This window comes from Portunus trituberculatus, chromosome 45 (genome assembly GCF_017591435.1).
Source record: "Portunus trituberculatus isolate SZX2019 chromosome 45, ASM1759143v1, whole genome shotgun sequence".
In the NCBI taxonomy this organism is placed as follows: Eukaryota; Metazoa; Arthropoda; class Malacostraca; order Decapoda; family Portunidae; genus Portunus; species Portunus trituberculatus.
This window is the reverse complement of record NC_059299.1, coordinates 1235137-1250000: the sequence shown is the minus strand read 5'-3', so window position 1 is coordinate 1250000 and position 14864 is coordinate 1235137. Positions and strand designations below refer to the sequence as shown.

The following is a 14864-nucleotide window of genomic DNA, read 5'->3' as shown; positions in this document are numbered from 1 at the left end:
GGGCCCGTAGAAGGTGCTGCCGCGGCGTTGCAGGGGGCGGACAGGCGTCTTGGTGAGGAGGGGTGGTGTAAGGGTTAAATCCAGAACTTGCTGTACATCCCAGGGGCAGTGTTGGGGGTGCTTCAAGGTAAATATCCCAGGGCGTTATCCCAGTGCGTGCTTGAAGCTGCTGCCTCGAGGAATAGACACGTATATCCCACGGCACGGCTTCCTCGAGACATACATACACACACAGAAAAGCTATAGATATGTAGGTGGTATGGACAGCCTCCTCATCCTAGCACATAACACTGCCGGCATGACAACACACCGGCTTGCACATCATCACACATGGCAGCACCCTCGCTCTCTCGCTCTCTCTCTCTCTCTCTTAGTCACTATAGGACGGACGCGTGTTGTCGCCGCTCCTTCAGATCGATGGATCACCACGACACCACTATTAGATCACCACAAACCACGCGACGCACGCTTTCCCATCACATCACCACACTGCACTCGAGCACTCAGCTGCTGCACATTTTCTTCGTCATCACCACCACCAGCACTAGTGGAGTCACCCGGGGCACACATCCAGGGGGGAGCCAAGACCCTGGGCGGCGGGCGGGAGGGAGGGGGTAGGGGGGCCGTGGAGTGTTGGAGGTACACCCCGTCAAGGCACTGTGGTTCTGCGGCGCCTCGGTTCGCTGTTATCAGGAAGGGGCCGGGACTGCGCTGCGCCACTACTCACATTCACCCACTCACCAACTCACCAATCAACAGTTACCAGCACACCTGCCTCACCTGTACGGCACCTAGACCAGCGTGCCGGGCCAGACCAACTTCCCAGGCGGCACAACAACAACAACAGTGACAACAATGGCCAGTACTCACCCTGAAAACCTTGGACTGCGAGAAGCGAGCCCTGGGTTGCTGGAGTTGGGGGCGGAGGATGGCGTGGGCGTGTAGGGGTGGGCAGGAGGCTCGCGGAGGTGGTGTATGGCCGGGGTGTACTGGGACGAGGAGAGGGCGGTCAGGGAGGCTTCGTGATAGGTGGTCTTAAGGCAGCGGTCTTCCAAACGATTGTCTGCCTTGTGAGCCTTAGCCGCGGCACAGATGTCCATGAAAGCCACCGTAGCGCACATGCCCTGCCCGCCCTCCTCGCCACCCACGCCCCCGGGCAGCATCTTGACGCTCTGCACGGGGCCATACCTGAAGGAGTACACAAGGGACCATTAGACACAAGCACAAACACATACACAAACTGACAAGACCTCTATGCTATCATCAAACTACAACTACTACAACGACAAAACTACTACTACTACTACTACTACTACTGTTAGAGATCCTCCTTCAATTCCCAATACCACTCTCTTGCACCCTCTTCTATCCTCCTCCTCCTCCTCCTCCTCCTCTTCCTCGCCCTCCCTGCTGCACGCTGCTTTCCACATCCTGCTATTGATCAGCTTGAGGCACACCAACACGCACACAGGCACCCACACACGCAACACACAGGCTAAGTCACCCGTGCAACTTAATGAGTTCTGTTTCACAATCATGCTACTGGCTAAAAATACTACTCTCTCTCTCTCTCTCTCTCTCTCTCTCTCTCTCTCTCTCTCTCTAAGACATAGATATCAAAACACTGCAGTAATAATTGGTGTGTGTGTGTGTGTGTGTGTGTGTGTGTGTGTGTGTTATGAAACCACAACAACCACCACCACCACCACCACACACAGGGATAACACCACACCTCCTTCCCTCCCACCCACAACCATCCCCACCCCCGCCAATGCCCCCAACACAAGGGTGACTGACAGCTCTTAGCCACTCAAGGGCACCGCACGTAATGCAATACAAGGGCTCCCCTCCCCCACAAACGCTGTCCCTTAGACCAGACCTCCTCAGGGCCACTGGGACACGCACACACGCACGCACGCACGCACGCACGCGCGCACACACACACACACACACACACACACACACACACACACACACACACACACACACACGGGTTAGTCTGTTTACCTCTTATGAACGTCATGAGAGAGAGAGAGAGAGAGAGAGAGAGAGAGAGAGAGAGAGAGAGAGAGAGAGAGAATGTAGGTGCGGCACGTCCGGCTGCTGAGCTACAAAACCTCAACACCACCACCACCTCATCTTCTTTTTCTTCTTCTTCTCCTCATCCTCCTCCTCCTCCTCCTCCTCCAGGCACACTCACAAGGCTGCATATTAACAGTACAAGTCAGTAACACCAAGATGAGGTGAAGTTGTCTCTCTCTCTCTCTCTCTCTCTCTCTCTCTCTCTCTCTCTCTCTCTCTCAGCACAATCAAGATCAAAAGCAGCTACCACCACCACCACCACCACCACCACCACCACCACAACAACAACAACAAAAAACAACAACAATCATAAATAACACAACCTTTCATTCCTCCTAACAGAACGCCAAGCTATTAAACGCAACTATTCCCTGCTGTGTGTGTGTGTGTGTGTGTGTGTGTGTGTGTATACGCAACGGGTGCCAGTGGGCTATCGTGGGGGGAGAGGGAGGGAGGGAGGGCGCGTGGGATGGTGGAGAGGTGAGGGTGGTGGTACTAAAATGAATGTGCGTAGTTTCTAGAAAATAAATGAATGCGCGCGGACTGAGAGAGAGAGAGAGAGAGAGAGAGAGAGAGAGAGAGAGAGAGAGAGAGAGAGAGAGAGAGAGAGAGGAGGAGGGAGGGTGTGGAGCTGGCTAGTAGGGCGCCCACAACATGAAGGTCGACCACAACAACCCGGGTCCACCACTCGAGATGACTAGCGCACACACACACACACACACACACACACACACACACACACACACACACACACACACACACACACTGTATACACGAGGCATAAAGCGCCAGATAGGAAAGCTTCAAGTCCAGGTAGCAGCCGCAGCCGCAGCCGCCGCCGCCACCACCGCCTCCTCCTCCTCCCAGACGATGCAAACGGCCTCAGGAAACCAGAGAATGTAACAAAGACTCAAGACCCACACACGAGGAAGCCCTCCCGCCCTGCCGCCTGCCCGCCTGCTCTCCCGCCCTCGCGAAAAAGACAAGCAACACAGCTTCACACACACACACACACACACACACACACACACACACACACACGTCCTTGATCCGAGAAGCCTGAACGTCTCTAGTAAAAGGAAAAGACACGACAAGTAGATTACGGAAGGCGCGGGTCGCGACAAGCAAGGCAGCAACGGGGCGAGGAAGGGCCGAGGCCACAGGCTCACGGCCGCCGCGGCCCAGGGAAGCGGGCGGCGGGAGGCGGCACACACAATATACGGACAGCCAGGTAATCCCCGGGGGACGCAAAAGCTGCCGGGATCCCTAGGGAAGAAGGGAAGCCGGCAGCCAGGTAACACTGGAGACGAGGGAGGGAGGGAGCGCTGCACCGCCCCCAACATGGCGCCGGACGTGAGGCAGCTTAGGGAGGGAGGGAGGGAGGGAGGCAGGCTGGTGGTGGTGGTGGTAGCAGCAGCAGCACCGGCAGTCGCTAGTCTGCAGGCCGCGGGTGTCCGGGTGGCGCAGGTCGGTGCGAGATGGAGAGTGTATCAAGTGTATCACCCTGTGTCGCCCGGACCAAATGGCTCTTCATCCCGACTAACAGCGACTCGGAATGAGCCTGAAATGGACGTGTGAGCGGCAGCAGAGTGCCGCTGCCGCTGCCTCTGCCGCTCCAGCAGCCGCCACCACCACCGTGCGAGTGTATGTACGTGTGAGACGGAGGCAGCTGTGTGTGTGTGTGTGTGTGTGTGTGTGTGTGTGTGTGTGTGTGTGTGTGTGTGTGTGTGGCAGGGCAGGGAAGGGAAGGGCCTGTGTGCCTGGCGCTGCTCTCGTCCCTCCCCTCCTCGATATCAGGATTCAAAAAGGAGCACATGAGGGGAGCGGGTGGCGAGGCGAGGCGAGGCGAGGCGAGGAGGGCTGCTGGTGATGGTGGTGGTGGCGGTAGTGGTGGGCAGCAGCGGCAGCAGCAGCAGCAGCTGGGCGCAAGAGGGACGCTCTAGGTGGCCGCCGCCCCCTCCCCACCAGTCCCTCCCCGGGCCGCGGCTGTATCCATGCCACCACCTTCACCGGGCCAGCTGCGTCGTCGCCAGCTTGACGGGCTCAGCTGCACGCGCGTCTGCACCGGGTTTTTCTGCAGAGGTGAGCGTGAGGGACGGGCTAGATGAACCACCCACCCGCCCTCCCGCCCTCCACGCCTCCAACACCCTGGCGCAGTATTTATAGCCGAGGGAGCACCAACAGCAGATCCCCGTCTCATCTCTGACACACCACCACTCCGCCACACACACACACACACACACACACACACACACACACACACACACGCCTGCTGCGGCTGCTCACACGCCCCTTAAAGCTCCGCTGACCACCACCACCGCTCTAGACAGCACAGTATGGATTATCCCCACCACCACCACCACCACCACCAGTTCCTCCTTCCCTCTTCTGAAATTCACGGCACCCTTCACATCCTCCTTCCATCGACCCAACACCGAGAAAGAGCTACTGCAATGATGATAATGATGATGATGATGATGATAATAATAATAATAATAATAATAATAATAATAATAATGAGGAGGAGGAGGAGGACGGGAGACTTGACAGACACCACACATCATGACGCGAAGGGAAGAAGAATAATTAAGGACCAAAATACACTATACACAGGTGACGCAAGCTAATAAATCTGGTGTCGTGTGCTTTATTTTTACCGACACTCCTCCACCACCACCACCAGCTCCACCTAACACGCGCTACCTGACCGAGACGATGCAGAAGGACTCTTTAAACTGAACGCATCGAGCTGCCCTGCGCTGAGGAGGAGGAGGAGGAGGAGGAGGAGGAGGAGGAGGAGGAGGAGGAAGGGTGCTAGATGGAGCAGGGAGGACCCACTACATAAGACCTCAGCCACCGACTCCTCCCTTTTCTCTTCTTCCTCTTCTTCCTCCTTGAATCCCTGGTGAACCCTACGCAGCCGCCTACATGTAACACACACACACGCGCGCGCGCCCGAAAGAAAAAAACAATTACTGGGGCTTTTAACACTTGCAAACCTTCCAATTGAATTCAAACAAGGAAAGAAGTGACACACACACACACACACACACACACACACACACACACACACACACACACACACACACACACACACACAAGAACGCAATAAAGCTCAGGAGTGGAGTAGAGATTAAGGCAGAGTAAGGTAAGCAAATGAGAGCATGAATGAATGGTAAGAGATGAATGCATATGAATAAATTAGACAAGTTCTCTTATTTGATTGATTTCATTAATGCATCTAGTTAATTAAATCCTGAACCCTAGAAAGTCATGATCCTTTAGGTATGTGGTCAATTTAATACACTGATCTGTTGTGTAAACTAGAGAAGTGATTATTAACCCCTTCAATACCGAGACGCACTTTTACCTTGTTTTTTTTGGGGTATTAGACGATTTTATTTGCACGATGAAGAGTCTATGAAGGTAAAAAGAAGATTAATGGCCAGTCTTTACTATTCAAATCCTAACACATGTTTCTGAAGGTGTATAAAAACCATCAAATAGAACCAGAATGAATATGAAAACGAGTCCTGCTACTGAAGAGATCAAGATTAACTCATGGCGTTTGCATTATTCACCATTCTATATAACACAAAGAGGCAATACATTAATAAAACCCCATCCTCTCCCTTCCCACCCACTCACCCACCCATCCATCCATCCATCCATCAGTCGCCCATCAAAACATCCAAACGAAGGGAGCGAGGAGGAGGCATGGGAAGGGAGAAATGAAAAGCGAGGGAGATGAAGGGAAGGGAAGGGAAGGGGAGGGCAGGAACGCAGGCTGAGTTACAAGTACAACACCCTCGCACTTTTCAAGATGGCTGACGTCCGTGTCCTTCCTCAGAGCAAGGGCACTTGATGGGGTGTTCCCGCCAAGAGGACGGAAGGTGCACCAGGAAATAAGAGGCCCACGCAGAAAATACGTTACCATCTTTTAACAACAACAATAACAACAGCAGTGCAGCAGATGGCGAAGACATGTCCCCAGCTTCCAAACCGCCCATTCAGCAGCACAGCAAGCCCCGGAAAGACGCCGGTCCCCGCATAAAAAACACCTTATTCAGCGATATAGTAAAGGCCAAAAGCAGCATGTTCGGCCTTTCACACACCTGACTCAGCGGCGCAGGCAAATACATCAACCCACACGATAAGACTCCAGGAACAGATACAGGACCACTTTTGTGTGTGTGTGTGTGTGTGTGTGTGTGTGTGTGTGTGTGTGTGTGTGTGTGTGTGTGTGTGTGAGGAAAACTGGCCAAGGGCAACATTAACCCCCTTCAATACTGAGAACCATTTTCGCCATGACTTTTCTAGTGTGATTGAACGATTTTATCTACATTAGGAAGATTCTATGGACGCCACAAGATTAATGGCCACAGTCCTTACTATTTTTATCGCAACATGTGTTTCTGAAGCTGTAAAACACTGCTAAATAGTAACCAGAATATGAAAAAGTGGCATAATACAGAAAAATAAAGACCCCACTTAGTTGCCAGTTCCTTGCAGGTTCAGACGTTACTCAAAATGAAGGGATATCTTAAAACCTCCCTCTAAAATGAAGTCATAATAAGCTGTATAGAAAAAAAAATCATATAAACATACTAATAAATAAAGGAAGTCACGGCTTTATCTCAGCAGTACAAGTATATCAATTTAGACAGACGATAAGGCTGAATGAGAGACAAAAACGAGAAAACGACATTTAAGTTACAATTACGGTGCGAACACAACTGGCAAACGGTACAGCTGCAGCATTAAGTATGGAAGAGATAAATACGAGAGGAAATCGATATTAAAGCTACTATCAAGGTACAAGCTCAAGTAACTGACAAACGGTACAGCAACCATATTCAAGTTACAATAAGGTACCAGCACAAGTGACTGACAAACGGTACAGAGGCAGCATTACGTATAGAAGATATAAAAACGAGAAAAAAATTATATTCAAGTTACAATTAAGTACCAGTACAAGTGACTGACAAACGGTACATCGGGTGCGTTACGTATAGAAGATATAAACACGAGAGGAAAACAATATCGAAGTTACAAACGGTACAACGGGAGATAGAAGAGAACGATATTGAAGTTACAAATACGGTACCACCACAAGTGACTGACAAAACGGTACAGCGGAACATTACGTATTCCATTCATTAACCAAAACAAAACAAAAAAAAACTACGCAAAACTCTGAATTTAAACGTATATCAAAACGAATAAAAAAATAAATACGCAATACTCTAGTCTGTACGTATATCAAAACGAAGAAAAATAAATGTCAATAAAAAACGCAATACTCAAATCTATACGTATATTAAAACGAAGAAAAAAATAAATAAGTAAATAAATAAACGCGTGTATACATTCAAGATGGCTGCCTTCCTCTATGCAGCAGTGGTCCCTCAAAACCCGCCGCGTCAGGCATGGAAGCGAAGGGCAGGAATATACAATCTCTCCCTTCACCCTAACCTCCCCCCTGGGCCTTTCCTTCCCTCCCTGGCCGCCGCCGCTATCACCACCCCGCCACAGCCGCGCCAAGAGAGGGCGGGGTGCTAGAGAGTGCTATGTTGAGAGATGACGTCATGCTATTACCTCCTCTTCCTCCTCCTCTCCCGCTCTGGTCCCCTTCCAATGCCGTCCCCTCTCTCTCTCTCTCTCTCTCTCTCTCTCTCTCTCTGATGAACAGTTAGTATGGCAATGAGATGGAGAGGAAACGAACACATCACAGTTTCAAATCAGGAAGAAGATTCGTTTGTTTATATTTACTTCCCGCCAAGAACCACGTAACCGGCACTGAAGGGAGGAAAAAAAGACAAAAGTACGAAATGGCAACAGTGAAGCAGGCAGGCAGGCAGGCAGGCAAGATGGAAGAGGGAGAGGGAGAGAGAAAGAGAAGAGAGAAGAGAGAGGAAGGCCGCTCACCCTCACCCTTACAGCAGCAGCAGCAGCAGCAGTCTAGCTAGCCTGCGGGGGCGGTTGCCACAAGACCTGCTGTGCTAACGTGTTCCCGCCAAACTATGCCCCGCCTTAAAACCTGCCGTGACCTGCGGGGCTCTGTGTGTGTGTGTGTGTGTGTGTGACCTGCTCTAGCCCGCCAGCCTCCCTCCCTTCCCCTCCGTCTCACTCTCTCTCTCTCTCTCTCTCTCTCTCTCATCCATCGTCCACCGTGTTCATAACTAAGGCAGAGGACGGCGAAATGTTTTAAGTGGAGAGCTTATGCGTTCATCATAACACCAGAGAGAGAGAGAGAGAGAGAGAGAGAGAGAGAGAGAGAGAGAGAGAGAGAGAGAGTGCGTCACCAGACCTGCCTGCCCATCGGCCCACAATGCCTCTCCCTCTCCCTCCTCACACTACATCCTGCCCACACACTCACCGTCCTTCTCGTATTGTACTTCTTTATCTTATCTCCAATACCTACATTGTACACCTGGACGTTACTACTACTACTACTACTACTACTACGTGCTGGCCCAAATACATTCAAAGTGCCACACATCATCATCTCGCGCCTCCATCAACAACAGCAGCAACAACAACAAATATTAACACACTCCATTAGCTAAACGTCGTAACCTGAAGCTACTGAGAGAGAGAGAGAGAGAGAGAGAGAGAGAGAGAGAGAGAGAGAGAGAGAGAGAGAGAGAGAGAGAGAGAGAATAACAAGACAATCGAGTGAAATCGCTCGATAAACACCGTAGAAAACACACACACACACACACACACACACACACACGTAGTAGTAGTAGTAGTAGTAGTAGTAGTAGTAGTAGTAGTAGTAGAAAGACAAGACATGAGTACAGAGGAGGAGGAGGAGGAGGAGGAGGAGGAGGAGGAGGAGGAGGAGGAGGAGGAGGAGCCATGAGGGATTCGAAGCGAGGGAGAGTGGGGGGGAGGGAAGCAAGTCACCAGGCAGTGAGTCGTGGCAAGCGCTTTCACCAGGGGAGCCAACCAGGGCACATGCTGAAAGTGCGGCTAGTTTGGAGGCCTTTGTTGGTGACTGGTCTGGCGGCGGCAGTGGTGGTAGTGGTGGAGGGGGAACGGTAGGGAGTGCTTGCCTGCTGTGTGGAAGGGGGACACGGTGGGGGGTAAGGCGGGAGAACAGAGGGGGACAGGGAGAGACAGGGTAGTGCCATGGTGGTGGTGTGGGGTGTTGGGGAAGATGCAGGGGTGTTAGGAAGTGTTGCGGGAGAGGTGTATTAGCAAGGCAGTGACAATGATTTAATGTTGAGTGGAGCTGCAACACCCTGCCACAAGAAGAGAAGAGAAGAGAAGGGAAGAGGTGAAGAGGGGAGAGGAGAAGGAAAGAAAAGAGGTGAGGTGAAGAGAAGAGAAATGAGGTGAGGTGAGGCGAAGTGAGAGGAATAAAAAGGAGAGAAGAGATGACACGGAAAAATGGTGAAGTGAGGCAAGAAAGGAGAGAACAAGAGGGCGTAGTAGTAGTAGTAGTAGTAGTAGTAGTAGTAGTAGTAGTAGTAGTAGTAGTAGTAGATAGTAGATGAGAGAGAGAGAGAGAGAGAGAGAGAGAGAGAGAGAGAGAGAGAGAGAGAGAGAGAGAGAGAGAGAGAGAGAGAGAGAGAGAGAAGCCATCATGTTTATCTTATCGCAAATTAGAAGCGTCTGTGACTGCTAAGAGGGGTGGGAGTGGCTTGATAATCCACGCAGAGAGAGAGAGAGAGAGAGAGAGAGAGAGAGAGAGAGAGAGAGAGAGAGAGAGAGAGAGAGAGAGAGAGAGAGAATGGAAACCCCTTTGTTGGGAGGCACTGATAACAAAAGAAGGGGGATGTAGTAGTAGTAGTAGTAGTAGTAGTAGTAGTAGTAGAATAACAGTGTAAGTACAAATACCAAACATGGTCTGCCTATCAGCCTGCATCCCGCTATCTGTTATTGTCAAAGGAGAAAACGACGGGGAGGTAATGCTGAGCAAACTGATCACGTGAGGCTCCACTGATAACAACAATAGAGGTTCCAGAGTCCACTTTGCAACGATGACATGAGGAAAACACACCACCACCACCATCCCACCCAATGCCACCCATCCACTTCCTTACACGTCTACACACACACACACACACACACACACACACACACACACACAAAGTTTAGTAATAAATAATATACATAATAGTGAAGCTTGACCATTAGAGCGTCTGTAACTGTGTATGTGTTTGGGGAGGAGGGTGACACACACACACACACACACACACACACACACACACACACACACACACACACACACACACACACAAAAGAAAAAAAATCATCTGAGAAAATCACATCGGAACGTTACGTAATATGAATAAGAATGTTTGAAGGAGCACGAACGAACTGTGCCTGGAGGAGGAGGAGCAGGAGGAGGCGATAAATCAGCAGCTACAGTCCATAGAGCAGAGCGTGAAAAGTGAATGAGTTAGGAGGACAGAATGAGGATAGGCAGTGACTTGGTGAGGGAGAGGCTGGCTGGCTGGCTGACTGGTGGTGGTGGGTGTCCGGCATTACCAGTCAGCGAGGGGTGATGACGCACCACCATGTGACGCGGACATATCACCCACCCACCCACCTACCCCTTCCTCTCAGTCCACCACCCTCTCTTCCTCCTCCCATCCATCCACCACCAGCACCCAGAGTTTACAACATCACCAAGGTTACTTAAGTCCAGGTACAACTCCCCTCCCCGTCTCAGCACACGCATTGAAGAAGACAATAAGAGTTCTACCTTGTTGTGTTGTTTGTTATCGGCAAACCAAGAAGTGATGGGCTTTCTTCAGACTTAATAGAGAAGGAATGAGTAAGTGACTGGCGACTGAGTGACTGGTTGGCTGGTGTACAGAGCGCAGGAAGACAGGAGGAAAAGTGGGGGTCTTAAGTCACTACAAAACAGTTGGATGGTCGCCACCCGTCTTGCACGTTGGCTGGCTCGTGCGCACACACACTTACACACACACACACACACACACACTGTTCCTACCAGTTACTACCATCCAGTCAATCCAGCACCTTTTTACTGCCTCCTCTGTGTCTATCTGCCTGTCTGCCTGCCTGCCTCCTCCTCCCTCCTTTACCTCCACCACTTGACAGGCTTCCTCCAGCCATCACTACCGCCTGCCTGCCTGCCTGCCTGCTCTTTGGCCTCTAACGGTAAAGGTTGACTATCAGATCTAATTACGTGTTTTGTGTGGCTTCCTTCTCTATCCGTAGCTTAAAGTGAAAAGCAAAAGTTAAGTTACATTGTACTCGTAAATGATAAATGGCAAAAAAAGTAAATGTATGTATCCACAGAATCTAGTCAGGCTTAAGACAAAAACTAATCCCCTGGCAGGAAGAAAGTGCTGGTTGTGGCGGTGCTTCCCGCGGTTATGAACAGGAGAGACAGAAGGTCCTTGCTCCCTACCGCCTGCTCTCTACCTCCTCTCTACATAACGTGGACGGCTACAGGCGGCTCGGTTCGTCAGCCAACCAACACCGGCTGTCAGGCTGACTTGATGCACCCGCCCCAGGAAGCCTGCAACGGTAGTGTCACCACCGACTCACTCCCCGATGATGAACGACTTGTGTGTGTGTGTGTGTGTGTGTGTGTGTGTGTGCGCGCAAGAATACTTCCTTCGCCTAGTGACAACACGGGAAGTACCGACAAGGCAATACACTGCACGGACCGTCTCGCCATTCTGTGGAAAATAAGACATGGCGGTGAATAACAACGAGTCCCGTGTGAGAATAAATTTTCCAGCGACGGTGCATTCACGGATCCGAGTGAGGCCAGCATCGCAATACCGCAAGTCGGCTGTTTATCGTTCTCTTTAAGACGCCTTGGTAACGACAACCAAAACAACTTACATGTACACGCGCACACACAAACATACACACAGCTGCCCACGTGACGCCAGCTAGCTGCTACACCCTCCTCTACCAAGCAACCAAACCAGACAGACGTTTTACATAATCAACCCAGACTGCAGTGAGCTTTCCTTCCTTGGATGGGGAAGCAGCAGCAGCGGGCATACAGGACATAGGGTGCAAGAGTACTAACTACTACAGCCAGGACCACCACAACCACTGCCTCACTACACCACACTAGCACAGCGCCTCATCTCTCCTCTATTTACTCCTCTCCGTGGGTCGTGTTTAACTAGCTACCACCACATGGCTCATCGCGGTAGGAAACAACCCGAGTCAGTCAGTCAGTCAGCCAGCCAGCCAGCCAGCCAGCCAACTAACCGGCCTGGCTGGCTCTGGTGGCTAAGACGACTCGCCACGCCTTCACCTTCGGCCGCCTGTACACCGTCAACCATCTGTTCGTGCAGCACACCCAAGTACTGCTACATTAGGCACGTTAGCTTGTACTCATGAGGGTAACAAAAAGCAGGGAGTGATGAGAGAGAGGCGGCGGAGGTAAGGGTGGAGGCGAGGCGAGGCAAGGAGGTTCCGCGGCCAAGTTTGGCTGTACTGAGTGACTAGAGAACAACCTATACGACACAGCAGAGGGAGAGAGGGAGAGGGAGACGTGCAGGCAGTTGCACGATGGTAAAGTCCTTGCACACACACACACACTCAGGTTGTGTGTGTGTGTGGTGATGGAGAGTTAAGGTAGCCATAGTGAGGCAGGGTTGGGTGAGTGGTTGGTTGGTTGGTATTTTTTACGTGGCAATGTTTGGCGTACACACACCCGGCCACCCCCCTCTCCTTCCCCTCTCTCCTCCTCCGTCACCCTCACCCCCCTACCGCCCTCCCGCCGCCTGAGGCCAGCCGCGGGAAGACGCCACCACCTTTCTCTTTGCTTCTTACACTCTTACTCTGTAGCTGCTCCACCATACACTTAATAAGAGAGTTACAAAGGGCAGCATCAGTGTGTGTGTGCCCTGGGTCGCCCTACATAGGAATGGGAGAAGGACTTGGCCGGGGTGGCGGGGAAAATAATACTCATCCCACGGCCCGGCAACCGACCCTCACATCGATACCGGTAGCCTCGCGCAGGGCCCCGCTCTAGCCTCGCACAGGGGTGTACTTTATACTCCACACCTTCCTATTTACGTTTTACTTCATTCTACCACTACCGCTTCTCTACGTGACTCCATACATACACTACATGTGCATTACGTCACAAACTTATGTGTATTTAACGCTAATTCCCCTCATTACCCATAGTTTCCATACAAATAGCGAATAACGTAATATGGACTGATAGACTTGCAAATTAGCACGACAGTAGAAGCAGTACTTGTATTATGTACTGTAACACCACCACAGGGCATGTATACAGCAGTGACGCAGCCTGGGAGGTAGTAGGAAAAATGCGATTTATCTTTTAACAAGCTCTAGCACCAATGTGACTGCTCACGGCCCGACCTTGCTACACACACACACACACACACACACACACGTACACACGGCTTCTATACATAATTAGAGTATAGCTGAGTGTGGCACGTGTTAGTTTCTATATTCACAACCTTACTACGTGTCACTGGCCCATAGCAGAGGATGGAGTGGTGAGGGAAGGTGAAGAAACGAAGGAGCTGGAGTAATATTAAATCAGTTTCATTAATAGCCCGGTTATATGACTGTGTGTGTGTGTGTGTGTGTGTGTAAAGGACAGCAAGAATACTGCACGTTTGCCCTTGTAGAACACACACACACACACACACACGGAGAGAGAGAGAGAGAGAGAGAGAGAGAGAGAGAGAGAGAGAGAGAGAGAGAGAGAGAGAGAAATAAAACATCAATTTAAGAGATTACGCAACTATGATTTACACTATACGTCTCTGCTAGTGTTTGGGATTCAGGCAAGTGTGTGTGTGTGTGTGTGTGTGTGTGTGTGTGTGTCGGGAGCTGCGGAGGTGAGGCGGTTCCACGTCATGGTGGGAAGCGAAGAGGGCGGCGGTGGTGGTGGTAGTGTGACCCGCCTGAACCACCTCTACCTCCCTCCCTCCTCCCTCACACAGTACTTCACTCTCACACACACACACACACACAACGACGTAGCGTACTGATAACCTTCACACACACTAAACCCTTGCTACTGCTACTACTACTACTACTACTACTACTACTACTACTACTACTACTTCTCAATCACACGCACTCACTGTTATGAACGCATTTCCATAACCGGACTTGCCATAATAGTACCCTGCATGCATTTTTCTAGTAGTTGCAGTGACAAGAGTAATATACATAATTCCCACGCTAACTACGGCTATTATTTCCCTCCAACTGCTGAATTAATGTAAAAATGTCACCACTGCACGTTTTTCTTATCAAATAAACACGAAAATAGACTGATAATGATGTAGCTTATATATATTTTTGTGGTTTTCTTTAACTGTAATCTCCAGAAAAGGTCGGTTATTCATAGGACAAGCAAGGCAATCATTATCTTTGTCGTGATTATGATACTTCAGAGGAAAGGCACACGCGTCATGATAAGCAAATAAATAGATAATTGTAGATGCAAATATACAAATAATCTCTCTCTCTCTCTCTCTCTCACACACACATACACACACAAATCTGTATATATTCATAAGACATACATTAGCAAACATCCCAAAAAATCGATAAATAGGTAATTGTAGACGAGAATATTTAGGTAATATCTCTCTCTCTCTCTCTCTCTCTCTGACAAATCGGTACATATTCACAAGACACACATTAGGAAACACCCCAAAAATCGATACTAGCGAGGAAAGGATCAATAAACAACGTACTGCACCCTCTCAAATGAACCACAAAACTGAAGAGCGCGCACCAAACACACAAACTCACCATCAAGTCACTTCTTA

The 14864-nt window shown here is 50.4% G+C and overlaps 1 protein-coding gene and 1 long non-coding RNA gene across 2 annotated transcripts in view; one reads left to right on the top strand and one right to left on the bottom strand.

Annotated features, from left to right (window-relative positions):
• Nucleotides 1-14864, bottom strand: part of LOC123519230 (protein split ends-like) — a 149137-nt gene that overhangs the window by 122327 nt on the left and 11946 nt on the right. The window contains exon 2 of the mRNA XM_045280353.1: nucleotides 871-1188. Within this exon, the coding sequence (XP_045136288.1) occupies nucleotides 871-1188 (318 nt within the window). The remainder of the gene's footprint in view (nucleotides 1-870; nucleotides 1189-14864) is intronic.
• Nucleotides 3528-6178, top strand: LOC123519578. The gene is made up of 2 exons (XR_006679057.1): nucleotides 3528-3726; nucleotides 5933-6178. It is a non-coding gene; the product is annotated as an uncharacterized LOC123519578 (long non-coding RNA).